At 54.0% G+C, this 16909-nt stretch overlaps 2 protein-coding genes across 9 annotated transcripts in view; one reads left to right on the forward strand and one right to left on the reverse strand.

The window, feature by feature from the left end:
* Positions 1 to 1359: 1359 nt before the first annotated feature.
* On the forward strand, positions 1360 to 9217 carry MRPS25 (mitochondrial ribosomal protein S25). The gene is made up of 4 exons (XM_040995257.1): positions 1360 to 1588; positions 2740 to 2846; positions 8219 to 8306; positions 8902 to 9217. Exons 1-4 carry the CDS (start codon positions 1455 to 1457, stop codon positions 9092 to 9094), a joined length of 522 nt encoding a protein of 173 aa, XP_040851191.1. The 5' UTR covers positions 1360 to 1454; the 3' UTR covers positions 9095 to 9217.
* Positions 9218 to 10804: 1587 nt separating this feature from the next.
* NR2C2 (nuclear receptor subfamily 2 group C member 2) overlaps positions 10805 to 16909 on the reverse strand; it is a 61446-nt gene continuing 55341 nt past the window's right edge. For all 8 annotated transcript variants that reach the window (XM_040995256.1, XM_040995254.1, XM_040995252.1 and 5 more), the window contains one exon: positions 10805 to 16240. In XM_040995256.1, the coding sequence (XP_040851190.1) occupies positions 16066 to 16240 (175 nt within the window). In that variant the 3' untranslated portion in view covers positions 10805 to 16065. The remainder of the gene's footprint in view (positions 16241 to 16909) is intronic.

Genomic DNA, 16909 nt, shown 5'->3' on the forward strand with positions numbered 1-16909 from the left:
GTGCAGGCAGGCTTTCAGCAGGAGAAACACCAGACGAAGAGGAAATATTTGAACCCAAAACTGTCAGATCTGAAGGGAAACGGTCAAGTAGAGATAAGGAAACATGGAATGCTGGCCTGGGCCAGCCCCGCGGAAGGATTCTCTGGAGGTTCCCCTTCTCCCTGGCAGCTTCCTCATCTTATTCTTTGGCAGTCTTTTTTTTTTTTTTTAAGTTCCTGCTTTCTTAGAAGAGCTGACTTGCTGGTGGGCAGCTGCCCCATCCACGGTTCCCCTTTCTGGTCCCTCCCTGCCTTACTGGTAAGGCTGTGGAGCCCTGAGCACTTGCACAGGCAGGTTCGAGTCCCGTACTTCGGCTTGCTAGTGGCCAATTAGACCCACATCATAGGTTATCTGTGGCCTTCATTCAGTCTCCCAGATCTACACCCCTGTATCTCAGATGGCATAGAAGATGGAAAAAAGCTTAGGAAAAAAAAAAAAAGGAAAAGTTACATAGCCGAGGGGAACATGGCCACTGAAATATAGACATTCAATCAGTCATGGAGAAACGGGAAGATGGCGGTTAAACTGCCCGAGCTGCAGGTGTGGGTCACTGCTGAAAGTGCTCTTTTTTTTTTTTTTAAGATTTATTTTTATTATTTTTGTTAGAAACTCATATACAGAGCGGACGAGAGACAGAGGAAGACCTTCCATCCGATGATTCACTCCCCAAGTGGCCACAATGGCTGGTGCTGCACCGATCCGAAGCCAGGAGCCCAGAGCCTCTTCTGAGTCTCCAATGTGGGTGCAGGGTCCCAAGGCTTTGGGCCGTCCTCGACTGCTTTCCCAGGCAACAAGCAGGGACCTGGATGGGAAGTGGGGCTGCCGGGATTAGAACCAGCACCCGTATGGGATCCCGGCACGTTCAAGGCAAGGACTTAGCTGCTAGGCCACGCCACTGGGCCCAAATGCTAGGGTTTTTAAAAAACAAAGTACAAAAAAAAAGCCCAAAGCACAAACACCTCGCCAACTTAGTATTCTGTACCTGGAAAATCATTCCAGCTTGGAGAAATAAAAGTTTCTTAAAGTGACCAGAGTTCTTCAGGGTACATCTTCTCCACCGCCTGTTTGTGAGCAGCTAAAGTAGGATCCGAAAGCGGTTTTTTTCCTTCCCTTTAGCAAGTCGGTTCGCTTTTGAAAGTGCTCATTTTGGAACTGCAAAGCTGGGAGAGATACCGAGCTGTGTCTGCACCTAGAAACCTTTGAAATAGCTTCCCGTGTGCGAGTGACTGACTGACTTGCGGGACTCCAGCAGGTGGGTGTGCCTGCGTCGGCCCGCCGGGACCACAAGTCCCAGGCTGCCCCGCGGCGCGCGCGAGGCCTGCCGGGAGAGGCGACGCGAGGTCGGCCTGGGCGCCCGTCGGCCGCGGTCCGCGTGTCCGCCTCGGCCCGGCTCGCGGCCGGCTTCCCCCGCCGCCATGCCCATGAAGGGCCGCTTCCCCGTTCGCCGCACCCTGCAGTACCTGGGCCAGGGCGACGTGGTGTTCAAGGACTCGGTGAAGGTCATGACGGTGAATTACAACACGCACGGGGCGCTGGGCGAGGGCGCCAGGTCAGTGGGCGCCCCGGGGAGGCCGCGGCGGGTGCGGCTGTTCCACGCGCTCCACGGCCGAGGGCCCGGACGGCGGGTGCGGGACGGGGACCGCTCGTCTGTGCGCTGCGGCGTGGCGGAGGAGGACCCCGCAGCCCCCTGGCCCCGGCTCCGGGCGGGGTGTCCCAGCGGGGAGGACCGGGGCCCATGGCGGGGTGCGGTGCGAGCAGCGAGGCAGGGACACCTGGTGACCTCCGGGTGGGAGGTCACCAACCCCGATTTCCCCGGGGAGTGGGTGCTGCCTCTGGGCAGATCCCTTGTTGAATGTGAGCGCTGGTGTCGCTTGCTCAGTGCCGGGCCCTGCAGGGCTCGTTGTCCTTGATGGTTTTCAGCTGTGGACATCTGAGACTTTCTATCCTCCCATGGTTTTGAACCGTTCTGGCAGATTTAGTCTTGCATGGCTGCCACCTTCCTGCAGTGATCAGGAGGCATACAGCAGCCACCTGTGGCCCACGAGCCAGCACACCTGCCGGCCCCGAGACCCAGCCTCGTGCTGCAAACAAGGGTGCGTTGGCGGAGCCTTTAACTAAAGACTGCTTAGCAGAGCCAGGGCAGCGGTGGGAAAAGGCGGCCGCCCAGGGACAGGGAGAGCCCAGGCCTGCAGGAGCGAGGGAGAGTGAGGCGGGGAGCCTGCAGATGGAGCCTGCCGGCTGGGGCGCAGCCAAGCTGCCGTGCCTACCCCAAGGTCAGGGCCCATGCATCCCGGAAGGCCGTGGGAGCTGACTTGCCCCTTTTGCCTTAGAAGCCATGCTGCTGGAGCCCTGCGGGGAGTTCCCCACCCTGGGGGCTGAGAGCTCTGAAGGCCAATGTGTGTAAATGCTTAGTCGGCACCACCAAAACTCTGCTTGTCCTTGGGGTGCAGGGGATTAAGCTGCTGCCCGCAGAGCTGACATCCGTTTGGGTGTTGGTTCCGGTTTCTGCTGGTGGCCCCAAGCACCAGCTCCAGCAGAGAGCGCACATGACAGCTGGGGTCCCAGCACCCAGGAGGTGCTGACCTGGCCTGTGGCTTCTCCTGGCCTCCTCAGGGGCTCCTGAAACCCTGGATTTTCTGGGGTCGTGCCCGCCATCTGAGGGTAGCCCTGTTCCTGAAGGCTCGTTTCTCTGCTCTGCAGGAAGTTTGTGTTTTTCAACGTTCCCCAGATCCAGTACCGAAACCCCTGGGTGCAGATCATGATGTTCAAGAACATGACGCCGTCGCCCTTCCTGCGCTTCTACCTGGGTGAGTGAGGGTGCAGGCCCCTCTGTTGCCACTCGTGTCCCTCAGCGTCCTCGGGCTGGGCACGCTGGGCTGGCCCAGGTGTGGCCTCGGCCCTCCCCCTGCCTCACATGGCGCCGTGGGGGCTGTCTCCCTCGCAGATCTGTGCCACCTGAGGTTCTGGATTGCCACAGATGCACAGGAAGCCAGCCTCAGGCGTGTGGTGTTCTGTGCAGGCCCAGTTACGCACAGGGAACAGGAGTTGGGGTAGCCTGGGCTGCCCTGGCCCTGCCTGTGGTGATGAGGTGCTCTCTGGTGTGGTCCTCCTGCCAGGGCAGAGGGCAGTGCCTTGTGGGCTCCACCTGGCACCAGTGGCGGCGGGCACCGGCCCTGTAGGAGTGCTCGGTCCCCGGTGGCCAGTCTGGCACTGGCCGTGCGTGTCTGCGGGAGCCGCCAGGTCGGCTGCCAGGGTGTGATGCTGCCGGGGCCTCTGGGAATCTTCCTCCGAGTTCAGTGACTGGTGCTGGGCCAGCAGATCGCCTCATACCTGCTCCCCAGGGAGCTTCCCCTGGCACGGGGTCCCAGTCTCTCGGCGTGGACCTGGGGCTTGGCTCGGCTCCTCGGCTGACCCAACACCCAACACGCCTGCAGCACTGGGTGCTCTGGGCCCTCATGCAGGCACCCTCCCCCAGGAGCGGGGCGCCACAGACCCTGTCTGCCTCTTGGACTCTGCACTGCTCTTCTCTGGGCGATGGCCTCCACATTGGTGCTGGGGCTGCCAATGCTGGTGCCTGGGCCCCGAGACCTCCTTGGGACTTGTCTGGGTGCTACTTCCTCTTGGTTTTGACCCTGGCACAGCCTCTGGGTGTGTGTCTGTTCCATGTGCTTCCCCTTGTTCACAAGTGATGGCCCCACTGTCTGCCCCATCATCCTGTGCACAGGTCCCCGTGTAAGGGGCCACAGCGAAGTGTCCCTGGGAGGTGCTCTGCTGTGTGTCTCCTGGGGGCTGAGGAGATGTGGGCCGGGCAGGACAGTGGCAGAGCCAGGCTGGTGGGGCAGGGCAGGTCATGCCATTGGTGATGGTTTATGTGGATATTTTTTAACAGCTTGATTTATTTGAAAGGCAAAAGTACACAGGGAAAAAGAAAGTGGCAGACTCTTCCATCCGCTGATTCACTCCGCAGGTAGTCATGATGGCGGGGCTGTGCCAGGAGCAGCTTCCTTTTCTTCTCTGTGGGTCCTGGCACTTGGGCTGCCTTCTGCTGCTTTCCCATTAGCAGGGAGATGGATCAGAAGAGGAGCAGCTGGGTTTTGAAGTGGCACCTGTACTGAATTCTGGCGTTGTAGCTGGTGGCTTAACCTACTGAGCCACAATGCCAGACCCTGTTTGAGTTTTAAGAAAATGAATTTTATTGGTATGATTCCCACCCATAATGCAATGCCGTGTCGCAGGCCTGGTCCTTGTTCTGCCTGAGTCATAATATTCCTTAGTGCCTAATCTTCCCCCTTCCACCCCCTGCCAGGGTGCCTTGTCAGGCTTCTGAGCGGCTGCTGGCGAGCCAGTACCATGTCACTCATGGTGGTGCCGAGGTGCCCCCATTCCCTCAGGTTCACCCGTGGCCCCATCGCCTATTGCCAACTCATTTTTGCTTGTCCCGTTTTTGCGCTGCCCTCTGAGGAGCTGGCCTTGTGGGCAATGCTGAAATAGGAATGATGAAGGGGTGGAGGCGGGGCAAGCCCGGGTCTGACAGGTGGGGAGGCGCTGTGGGAACAGAGAGCCAATGGCAGCTGTGAGGATGCTGGCCAGCTGTGGTCTGGGTGGGCAGCCCTGGCCCGTGACCCAATCTGAGGAGCTGTTGGCTGCCCCAGTACCACAGGCGAAGGAGCTTGGGAGACCCCACGTTTATCCTCCCCCTCCTGAAGGCCTGGTGGGGGCAGTGGACGACCAGCCGCTGGCTGTGACTCCCTTCCTCTTGCTTTGGGCCCCAGATGCTGCTGTGGGGGCTACACGCTCAGGGCCACACTAAATTCTAATCCCCAAAGACTAATTCTAAATTCTAATTCCCTCTAAACAGCCAGCTTATGAGTTGATGATTAAGTCACTAGCACATGAATTTTGGGGTCACTTAGAAGTCCAAGCAAGTGGTGCCTGCATGGCTGCTGAAGGGCTTGTCTGGCTTTTGACTGTGCAGAAGAAAGCCGCAGTGAAGGAAGGCTTCAGTGGCCTGGGGGAGGGTTCTTGTGAGGTCACAGCGAGTGGAGGCAAGGGGGGACAGGGGCGCCTTAGCCCGGCACTTACTAGTTTGAGAAACTGTAATAGTGGTGTTGCTGACACTGCCACCTGCAGAGTGGTTCTCATGGCCCCCATCCTCACCCAGCAGTGCCCTGGTGAGCAGGCGGGGTTGGCTGTGCTGCTGGGTGTGTGCTTGGTGCTTCACCCAGCGCAGGTGCACTGGCTTTGGTTCCCGTGGGCGGAAGTCTGGTCGGCTCTGCCCTCCTCCGGGAAGGCTGCGGGGGCGGGGCCGTTTCTGGACCTCGCTCTCTGCCACAAGCAGCGCAGCCGTTCCGTGTGGCAAAACCGGCGGGCGGGGTGGTGCTGAGTGATCCACCCATCTCAGGATCCTTAGCTGTGGTCACATCTGTAGGTCTTTCCCAGGTTCCTTCGGGTACTGTCACCCTGTCTTCCCCAAGTCTGAAATCTGAGCCATTCTGTGGGCTTTTCTTTTCTTTTTTTTAAGATTTTTATTTATTGGAAAGCCAGATACACAGAGAGGACGAGAGAGACAGAGAGGAAGATCTTCCATCCGATGATTCACTCCCCAAGTGACCACAACGGCTGGTGCTGAGCCGATCCGAAGCCAGAAACCAGGAACTTCTTCCGGGTCTCTCATGCGGGTGCAGGGTCCCAAGGCTTTGGGCCGTCCTCGACTGCTTTCCCAGGCCATAAGCAGAGAGCTGGATGGGAAGTGGAGCTGCCGGGACTAGAACCGGCATCCATATGGGATCCCAGCGCATTCAAGGCGAGGACTTTAGCTGCTAGGCCATGCCACCAGGCCCTCTGTAGGCTTTTCTCATTGAAGATTTCTTGTTGTTGTTTTATTTACTTGATAGGCAATGCTCTAAAGAAAGCAAGAGAGACACTGAGAGGTCTTTCATTTGCTGGTTCACTCTCAAATGGCCAGGTGACTGAGATTGGGCCAAGGGGAAGCCAGGACCCTGGAACTGGGTGTCCCATGTGGGTGGAGGGGGCCTGCACTTTTCTCAGGCATGTTAGCAAGGAGCTGGATGGGAAGCAGAGTAGCTGGGGCGTGCTGGCTTTGTAGGTGGCAGCTGGCTGGGCTGGGCCACAATATTGGCCCCCTCAGTGAAGCTTCACTTTGTTTCCTCCAAGTCTTTCTGTCTTTATTGGGACAGAACTCTCATGTGCTGTCCCTGACCTCCAGTGCCTGCAGCTTCGTCTGGATCTGGTAGCAGCGACCCAAAGACCTGAGCCATCACCTGTTGTCTCCTGGGGTGTGCAGTGGCAGGAAGGTGGACCCCAGAGCCCAGCCAGGACTTGCCCCAGAGCACTCTGAGAAGGGAGTGCCTTACCCAGCACCAGACTCGTGGTGCTGTGTCATATGCTTTTTGGCCAGTTACATTTGATCTGAAGGGTATGAGTTTCTTTTTTTAAAAAGGTTTATTTTCAATGGAAATGCAGAAGGTTAGATATACAGTGACCAGGAGAGACAAAGATCCTCCATCCTCTTTTTGTTCCCTTCCCAAGTGGCCAATGCGAAGCCTGGAGCCGCCCCCAGGTCTCCCACGCGGGTGCAGGGTCCCAGGGCTTTGGGCCGTCCTTGACTGCTTTGCCAGGCCACAAGCAGGGAGCTGGATGGGAAGTGGAACAGCCAGTACATGAACAGACACCCAATGGGATCCCAGTGTGTGCAAGGTGAGGATTTAGCCACTGAGCCATTGTGTCAGGCCCAACTTTGGATTTTTCATGGGTTGTTTTAAATGTGTGTGAAGATGCTTAGGTAGAGCGCTGATTTTCCCTTAGGTTTGCCTAAGTGGAGGTTTACAGACACTTCACCTCTTCTGTTGAGGTCTCTGGGGTCGTCAGGTCTTTCTTTTGTGCTGCAGGGTAGAGTGTTTATTTTTTAAAGGTTTATTTTTATTGTAAAGTCAGATATACAGAGAAGAGAGACAGAGAGGAAGGTCTTCTGTCCGATGATTCACTCCCCAAGTGACTACAACAGCTGGTGCTGTGCAGATCCAGAGCCAGGAACTTCCTCCAGGTCTCCCACGTGGGTGCAGGGTCCCAAGGCTTTGGGCCGTCCTACTCTGCTTTCTCAGGCCACAAGCAGGGAGCTGGATGGAAATGGAGCAGCTGGGAATAGAACTGGCGCCCATATGGGATCTCGGCGTGTTCAAGGCAAGGACTTTAGCTGCTAGGCCACGCTGCCAGGCCCGGGCAGAGTGTTTTGCTTCTTGCATGTGGAGCACAGCTTGTCCCTACACCTGTCTTCACTGGGGTGTGTCGGCCTCTCCACTGAGGTCAGATGGGTGTGTCTGCAGGCTGGTGTCCTATTGAGTATAGAAGTTTCCAGTTCCTAATAGCGTGCAAGAGCAGCAGACAGTGACTGGTCCTTGTCCTGCATCCATGTGGGAGACCAGGGTTGAGTTTCAGGCTCTTGGCTTTGGCCAGTGCAGCCATTGCAGGGGTGAACTAAAGGGTCAAAGGGCTTTCTCTCCTCTGGCTCTCCTTTAGAAAATCATTATGGCTATTTCGGGTCCCTTGTGTTTCTGATCAATTTGAGGGTCGGTTTATGTTTGTGAGGCTGATGGGAAATGCATTGTTTTTCCAGATCAGTTGTGGGGGGATGCTTAGTGCGGAGGCTATCTATGGATTTAAGTTCTTTCTGGTAAGATCACACATGGTTTTGGGGCAAACACAGTGGTGCAGCATGCTGTTCCCCTGCCCTGTGGTGCCAGCATCCCATTTGTGCTGGTGCTGGGTTGTATCCTGGCTGTTTCACTGCGGTGACTGGGAAAGCAGCAGCAAATGGCCTCAGTTTTTGGGTTGTGCAGTCATGTGCAGGAGACCTGGAAGAAGCTGCCAGCTTTGATTGGCTTTGAAGAAACTCCTGGCGCAGTCACTGGGGAGTGAACCAGCGGATGGAATATCTTTCTTCGCCCCTTCTGTCTCTAAATCTGACTTTCCAATAAAAGTAATAAATCTTTAAAAATTTAATCTTAAGAATTGTACATGCCTTTATAAGTTTTCTAAGCTTCAGTTCTTCCATGGCGGAGGAGGAGATAGGGCTGCTCAGGGGTCCTGTTGTGTTTTGCTCTTGCATCCCTATGCAGTCTGCGGGTGTGCACTGAGCAGCCTGTTCCTTGTCTGTTTCCAGATTCTGGGGAGCAGGTCCTGGTGGACGTGGAAACCAAGAGCAATAAGGAAATTATGGCACACATCCGAAGGATCTTGGGGAAGAGCGAGTGAGTTGCCTGGGTGACCCTGGAGGGGACCCACACTGGGCTGGGCCTGTACAGGCTGTGGGTGCGAACAGCCTTGGCCGTTGCCTTGCCTCCGCTCTGGCTTGGCCGCCCTCCCCACAGCCTCACAGCCTGAGCGCCCCTGGCAGTGCAGGGGGAGAGGGGTACTGGCGGGAGGCCAGAGTGCTTCTCTCTTGGGGACTCTGTGCTGCTTTTCTTGGGATGTGCAGACGTCTACCCTGCCCCCCACCCCCACGTGGATCGTCCCCTATGCCTCCCATGAGGGGAGAAAGGGAAGGAAGCCCAGAAGTACCCTTGGGGAACCCTGGGGAGCATTTCCAGGGGCCTGTTGTCCCCATTAACTGGGCTGTTCTTGTGTAGGCCAGGCAGCAGGCAGATGCTTCCCAGTGCCCTTCCCCCTTGTTGTACAGGCCTTCCTCCTAGTCTCGGGAATGTGTGTGGTGGTGGGGACGGGGAGGCTGGGGTAGAGGCTCCTGGAGTAGAAGGGTTAGAAGGCTCAAGATCCAGGTCTCCCTGGCTCTGCCCACTGGCCCTCACCCTGCTGCTCATGCTTGGTGCTGTCTCTGCCCTTTGCCAGGGAAACCCTCAAGAAAGAGGAGCAGGAGAAAAAGCAGCTCTCTCACCCAGCCAACTTTGGCCCCCGGAAGTACTGCCTGCGGGAGTGCATGTGTGAGGTGGAAGGGCAGGTGCCCTGCCCAGGCCTGGTTCCATTACCCAAGGAGATGACAGGGAAGTACAAAGCTGCTCTGAAGGCCAGTGCCCAGGACTGAGGCCAGGGCCCCTCTGCCTGGAGTGGCGGCTCTGACCTTAGCGGAATGGCAGGTGGAATGGGATTCTTATGGCCCCAGGTTCTCTCGAACTTGCTGGAAACCTTTTTGCAATAAAAGGTTCTGTTACAGAATGAGGCGAGTGTCTGGAGCTGAGCTGCTGACTGGCCACGTCAGTCAGTGGTGTGGCCAGAGGCTGGCCAGGGAAGGTACAGGCCATGGCTCTGCAGCCTGCGCTTCTTCCTTTAGAGTCCAAGGGCTGCCATGTTGGGTGGCTCGAGCAGGCAGTGTGGCCAGTCCTCCCTTGAGGTCACTGGGTGCAGAACCTGAAGGCGACTCCTGGTGCCATGTGGACCTTTCATACTGCCGGTGCCAGCCTTCTTGGTGGCAAGGGGGGTCACTGGCTGGGAGCTCAGGTGTGTGCCTGCGGCCACCTTGTGCCCTGGAGACGGAGACTTGGGAGAGGTTAGTGACGTTACTGTCGCACTGTCTCTTGTTCTTTGCCTTCAGCTCTCCGAAAGCAGCAGAACCCACAGGGCCGGCGTAACTAAGCTCTGCTAGGGAGGCTGGACTTGGGCGGGGGGAGCATCGTGCACAGTGGTTACAGGATCAGGAAGGGGCGGCAGGAATGACAGGGTGCTGTGGCCTGGGACGGGGTGCTCAAGCTCTGGGTTCTTATCTGGTGCCTTCTCTTTAGTGGGGACAGACAGCTGGCAGTGCCACGATGGGAACTGTGGTGCTCTAACTGTGGAGACGAGGTGGATTTGGAGCCTGTCACATGGATGCTGAAGTTCTGGTTGACAGTGGTTTCATGTTCAAGGGTGAGGGTTTATGGGGTTCTGGGGGAGGCAGGGGTATGTGAGCCCGGCTAGGGTCTGTGGGGCTGCGGGGCTGCTCTGCCTGTTAACTGCCCACATAACTCCTGCACGCCTACCCAGCTGATCGCTTCTTTGCCCTATGCTCCTTGGTCCTCACTGCTACCATCTTGGTCCCCATAGCTAAGGTGACCCCTAAGAGTACCCCTTCCTGGTGGGGGCGACTCCCCCGCCTCAGTCTAGGTAGGTGTCCATCACCCCAGCAGGAATGGAAGACTTGGGTGTGAGGCTTGGCATGGGTGTGATGGGCTGTTGACAGATCCTGCTGTGCCAGCCTTCCTCATGGCAGATAAAATTTCCAAGGCAACACCACCTTAAATTTCTATCTCTTCCTGTTTAGTTGTGATGAAAAACAGGCTTGAAATGTACATAAATAGGAGAAAAGATTACTATGAGTGTGTTAGAATCGGCCTGTTCCTCACAAATGCCATGTGCTCCCCAAACTTCTGCTGATGGGTTCTGGGTTCTGGGCGAGGTTGGGGACTTGAAGTCCAGCTGGAGCAGGAGAGCGCAGGTGGCAGTGCACTAAGACCTTCCCAGCTTGAGCAACTTGAGAGCTTCTCCCAGGGGCGCAGCCACCCCGAGTCTGCTGGTCTCAGGCCTGGATCCCAGGGTCCCACAGCCCACCTGTACCCTGTCCGGAAGCTTCCTGAGCTGCAGACCAAGGTGCTGCCCTGCTGGGTGGAGCTCATCCTGCTCGTGGTTCCACTAGTGGTATCTGCCAGGGCAGGAGCACCAGAAGGCTGTGGCCCTCCTGCTAAGGCGTGAGGCAGAGCTGCAGACAGGAGCTGCCACGCTGCAGCTCTGCTGTCCTGGGGAGAAATGAGCAAGGGGCACGTTAGTCTTTCAGTCACTTTAATGGTAAACCTCACGCAGGTGGGAGGAGTAAGCCACACAATGCCACAGAGACAGCATTTAATAAAATGCATAAAGCTAATTCATGCACTGCAATTCTCTATATACAAACATGACAATGCAAATCTTCTTCAGGACTGAAGACACTGATTAGATATAAAATTCAGCTTAAAAAGTACATGCCATTTTAAAATGCCATCACATAACAAAGCTGATTTCACAGGGAAGAACGCTGTGTAAAGCTACAGCTTTTGACAGGTTTTAAACCTGGAATTAGAATGTAATGGCATTCATATTGTGAAGGGCAGAGGTTGCAGAAACGGTCCCAAGAAAACCTAAAACCCCAATTTTAAAAGGGCCGGTAACTCACAGCTACCTTTTAAAGGAGGAATCCACACTACAGATAAAAACTATGGTCGGCACTATGAAAAATGTGCAGTTTTCCCATTATAAAACTAGTTGAACACTGGTTACAAGTTAATTGGGAGACAAGGAACTGTAGAAAAATATTTCAGCACTTGTGTTTTACGTGGCGGCAGCATTGAAGTCCATGAATGTGATGGTTGTTGAAAAAATGCTAAGAAAAGCTTGTTTTTAATGTAAAAATCTACTGAAAATTAGCCAAACATTAACACAGTCTGTCAACTGATGAGTGTGGAGTATTGTTTTCTGTTTTATGTATAAATACTGAGATACCAAAGTTACTGGCTTCTTAAACATGTACAGCTGGGATAAAACATGACATTCCTTTACTTTTTCTGATTGCTGTTAAGATAAATAGCCCCAAAAGAAATGTGGGAAAGGTTTCCTGTGGAGACCACGCCTCCCTCAGTGTTTGACCTGGAGAGCCGCTCTGAGCAGTGTGATTGTCACGACGGGCAATGGCATGAGGACGCTCGCCCAGTCACGGCAGGGGGAGGCCAGGGAGCAGCTTCTCTCAGCGTCCAGGTGGGAGAGTGGAGGGCTGACGGCCCAGGGCACAGAAGGCACTGAGGACTCTGGTCTCAGGACGTGCTCTCAGACGGCCGGGAGCTTGGTATAAGGAGGACGTGAGTGACCTGTGGATTACGCGAGTGCTTGCTGTTCGCCAGTGATTCCGCGGGTGGACTCTCCACGTTCCAGCCACAGCCCTAACTCCTGAGTGCCATGTCTCAGTTTAAAGCCTCATCAAGGGTTAAAATTCATCAGGAAAGAGCTGGATAGGGAAAGTCTGGCATCTGTAGTTTGAAGGGCACAAAAATAACAATTTGTACTGAGACAATTTCAACCATTTACAGAAAGGAGTGAAATCTGTGGGTTTCAATCGCATGCCTGCAGCTAGACAATTTAAAACTTGCAGCTATGCGCCCCACAAGTCTTAGCCGTCAACACTCATGCTTATTTAAAATGAATACTGGGTGGATCGTTGGTTTTTCAGCCGGCATCAGAGATGGGAGATGGGTCACAGGACAATGCCCTGGTCTTGAGCGGGCACAGGGACTGCTGCCAAGGCCATGCTGTGACCCTGGACCCCACAGAAGAGCTGCCGTACTGGGCAAGGTGCTGGCTCTCACTGCAGCTTCCTTCCAGCTGGGCCAGAGGCATGCAGGAAGTAGACCAAGAGTCCTCACTTAGATTTGGGCTTTAGGAAAAACTTCCAAACTTCCTGGCCCTTGTCTGAACCTCGAGAAAATACAAGAATGGCATCCTGTCAGAACTTCTGTCTAGAATTTTCCTTACGCAGAATGGATTCTGATTTCATGGCCCTCCCAGCCAGGCTCACTCAAAGGGAAGCAGTTTAGGAAACCATCGGCAGTGCTTCCTGCTGAGGGACCTTTCACACCATCTGCTTCCCTTTAGCAACTACCATGAACTCTTTAGACCTAAGCAAAGTTGGCGAGGTGGCTACATGGCTGTATACATCATATACACTTATGTACACACAGACTATATACACACTGCACAGGGGAGACAGACACGCATACATTCAGTCCGTCACACAGGCCTGCACACCTGTACACCCACAATGTTGCCGACGGGCCCAGGGATGGCCATGTGCAGGGCACACTGGCAGAGGCACACAATGAGGGAGTCCAGAACCCTGTTTCCACGAGTTGGCTTCAGAAATCTGCATCAATCAAAGCTAGGATGTTTTCAGAGTCATACCATCTACACAGTGGGAGCTGGGCAAAGGCAGCCTGTGGGTGCACGCTGTGCAGGCCGAGACATTCCCAGGGGCCTCCCTGGGAGAGGGATGTCACACAGTGACACCTGCTGTGGCCTGGGTTTAGAGGACAGAGTGTACCCACAATCCCATAGTTTCTGGGCTCCTGTGAGGTCAGGACCCTAGAAACTGGATATGAACTGCCAGCAAGGGTGGGCTGGGCGTGGGGCTGCTCTGTAGGAAGTGCCCATCCCAAGAGGGGAAGGGCCAGACTCAAGAGTCAAGTCCATGTGTCACGCTGTGAGGCTGTTGCTGCTCCAGGCGGAAGCACACACAGCTAGCTTGGTCACCACAGTGGTGGCCTGGCTTGTAACACTGCCCTGCTAGCACGCAGGCCCTTTGGAGGGCAAGCACGTAACATACAGCAAACGACTACACCTGCAATCAAACACCGAAGCCCAGCGACCTGAGCCAGAGCCCACGGCAAAAAGCAGGCAATAAGGAATGTAGTCTTCCAGATTCCACAGAGAACTTTCAAAGGACAAGGATAGTTAACACTACTTCTTTAAAAACATTTTCCAGGAGTGACTTAAAAAATATTACTTGCTTAAATAATCTGGTCTTTTTCTAAGTCTTTGTTTTATGCTCCTACCAGTGATCTCCACAAATTCCAACATGTAACCACTTAACCTTATCCGAGATTCCTCTGGGAAAGAGCTCACATAACCAGAACATGACAGCAGCGTCTGCTTCCCCTGAGCCCGCGTGCTCTCCTCACTGCTGGAGCAGCATCAGTGGGCTCACACAGCGCAACAGCCCAGAACTTGGTGGCCATGACTGGGTCTCATTCAACTAACGTGGGGAAAACGCCTTGTCGGTTCTCTCTTCATTGGTTAGTTTGGCTTTTCTGAAGCAGGTTGACAGGAGATGGGATGGATCTGAGGCAAGCATTCAGGTTTTGTAAATGTGATCCTTAAAACAAGGTCACTTCAAGGTGGAGAAGCCAATGGAGTACAAAGCCCGCTGCCACTGCTCTGGAGTCAGCCACCCTCAGCCAAGGGACAGCAGAAGCAGGCCAAGGTTAGAATCAGCAACTGCAAGGCAGAACCAATCCTGGGCCGGGCGTGCCCAAGGCGAGGTGCTTCTTTCCCCAAACTGAGCCTGGGTGCTGAGTGGCTGCAGGCCTCCAGGTCCTGCTGCTGAGCGTGCTGGGCTCTGAAAGCTGTGAAACACGCATTTCCAGGAACTATGACAAGGCCAACATGCACATGCTCAAAAATCAAAGTTGAAGGAGGCCCCCTCTCTGTGCAGGTTTAGACACCCTCTAAACCACAGCCCCTCACCAGCAGGAATGAAACCGCTACTGTCTTGGACAACAAACGACTGCAACTGGCAGAATAAAACCCTCTATTTCTAATGACCTCTCCCACTCTGCAGTACTTGTGTTCAATACATTAACTATAAACTGTGGTTAAATTCTGGCCTTATGTTGCAGATACTGCCCAGTTCGCTGTCTGTAACAGCGACTGCCAGAGTGCTGCCCACATAGGAGAAAACACTATTCTGCCTTGAGCCCTTGGCAGCATCCGTCCTGCCCATAGCTGAGTGCCCATGAGGCAGGGGACAGAACTGATACCTTTTTGCATACCATACAATCAACAGGTTGAGCAGTGCACCTTTAGCTTTACACTGATACAGGTTCTGAATCTGGCCTTCTTAAGAAGCAAACAGTGCACTCACTCAGCAGAGTCTTTGCATGTCACTTTCTCAAATGGAAAACCCAATGCTTATCTATATCCAGAGCGCTCAGGGGCCGTTCCTGTGCTTTACGGTCACTGTCTGTGTCTGGGCAAAATGAGCATCTTGGGCATGGGACTGGCTTTTTAAGGAATGGGCAGCCTGCTGCTCTGTATCCATCATGTAAAATGCCCGGGTCATAGGCGGGCACACATTGGGGAGCCAAAGTGTGCAGTGTGCCAAAAGGCTGTGACAATTGCCGGGAGGGAGATGGAGTCTGGAGACATTGTAAAATATTTAAGGTCAACAGGGGAAAGAAAAATCCTGAAACCTGTTTACCTTCGCCTTCTGCTGTGGCACAGTCCTAGGCCAGACCCCAGCTCTGAATGGTTGCAGGGGTTTGAGCCCTTCATCAAGAACAGAAACCTTCGGGGCGGGAAGGAGGCCATGTCCTTCCGGCTGGACAGCACGGAGCCACCTGTCCTGTCAGAAGTGCTGTTGAGGGTTCAGAATGCCTACTTAGGCTTTCTGCTCAGATGCCACCTGCCATGGACATGGAGGCGCTGCAGGCCTTGTCTGGCAGTCTCATCCCAGAAGGCAGCCACAGGGAGAAAGTTCAGGCTGTGGTGGAGCCCACACGCACCAGTCCTAGACAGGTCAGGGGCTGTGGCAAGTGCCGCAAGTGCCAGCTCCACAGTGGGGAGCTTCCAGTTTGGGTGCCCCACCTGTACTAGTGCTACTCCCCCGCAATACATGATGCCAGTCACCTTCTCAGTCACAGGAATTGAGCCCAACATCACTGATGTGTGCATACACTTAGGAATCATGCTGCCTTCTCTTACACAGAAATGATTGTCTCCTGTACCCTCGGAGTTCTCACAGAATCCTTAGCATTTCAGCAAAACACTAACATACAGTCTCCACTTGCCCTGCCCACAGGCAAGATGCTGCTAACATGGATAAGAAGTGCTCAGAAAGTGCTAATATTGTTACCCTGGTAATTAGTAGCTATTAGCTCCAAGGACATTTTTAATATATTTACAGACATACTGTTCTCTTAGTTTCTTTTAGTTTTCTTTAATACTAATCTGACATTATAAAACTTCATTTTTGTTTTTTTGCCCTTTGAGAATTCCTAAATACAAATTGAGTTTTTAAAAGATTGTTCCAAAGTCTGCTTCATCCAAAGGCATGAGAACGTCTCCAAGGCAGGGAGGGTCCTATAAGTCTTAGTCACGGTCGTCTGGGGTCAGGGAGGGGTCGTACGAGTCTTAGTTGTGGTCAACTGGGGACACCAGGTGGGGGATGGCCAGCACGGGGAATGTCTGCATGGCATTACCTCCTGGTGGCAGGCTGGGGCTGCACTAGAGGCCGGCTCCCGTGATCTGGCCGTTGTATTCCGCGGTCTCCATCTTGAGGATATAGGGGATTATGCTGTCTATTGAAACATTGCCAATGAGACCAGTAAAAAAAAGTTCTTCTGTTATGTTGGAGCTCATGAGCCTGAGTGCTGGCAGGCGGACGAGAATCCGGGCCAATCTGCAAGAGGGAACGGCGTTAGACAACAGGAGCCTCAGCCCAGTGCCAGCTCCCAGGCCCTGTCTGCGCTGGGCAGTACTGAGCACAACAGTCACTTTCCAGCCCCCTCTTTTTCTTCTTCCAGGAATTTATCATGAGAAAAAATATACAAAGGGTATAAGACATGGGCATTATAAAACATTCTCTTCAATGTTTTAAACAAAGTCTTTCACCCACCAAGAAGAAGAAATTTTGGAAATTCATTGAAGCACAGCGTCTTCATTTCAAACACTGCTAATCACTAAATACAGACACTGAAACCTTGGCTGCAGAGCTCTGATTTCAAGTGTTCATTCAGCATTCTATAGGAGAAAGGGTTAATTCTGGGGAAATCCTGGTGAGAGGGTACTCCATGCCCTTGCCCAGGGGGTGGGGAGCTCCACCAGACACTGCATCCAGAGTGTGTCCTGTGAGCAGGCCGTTACCCAACCAGGAACTGACACTGGGACAGGTTGGCCCATCATGCAGCCACCTACCTTTCCACTGGCAGGGAAGTGTGAGCCCCCTCAGGGTACAGAGCAAGAGGTTGTAAATCCTGTCATATTTTACGGTCCCCATTACACAAGAAATTTTTGCAAATATAAAGTTAGTAGAAGTTATTTCTGGACAGGACTTCTCCCTAGCGCGTGC

Source organism: Ochotona curzoniae, unplaced genomic scaffold, assembly GCF_017591425.1.
Source record: "Ochotona curzoniae isolate NIBS_2020 unplaced genomic scaffold, NIBS_Ocur_1.0 contig_908, whole genome shotgun sequence".
Taxonomy (NCBI): domain Eukaryota; kingdom Metazoa; phylum Chordata; class Mammalia; order Lagomorpha; family Ochotonidae; genus Ochotona; species Ochotona curzoniae.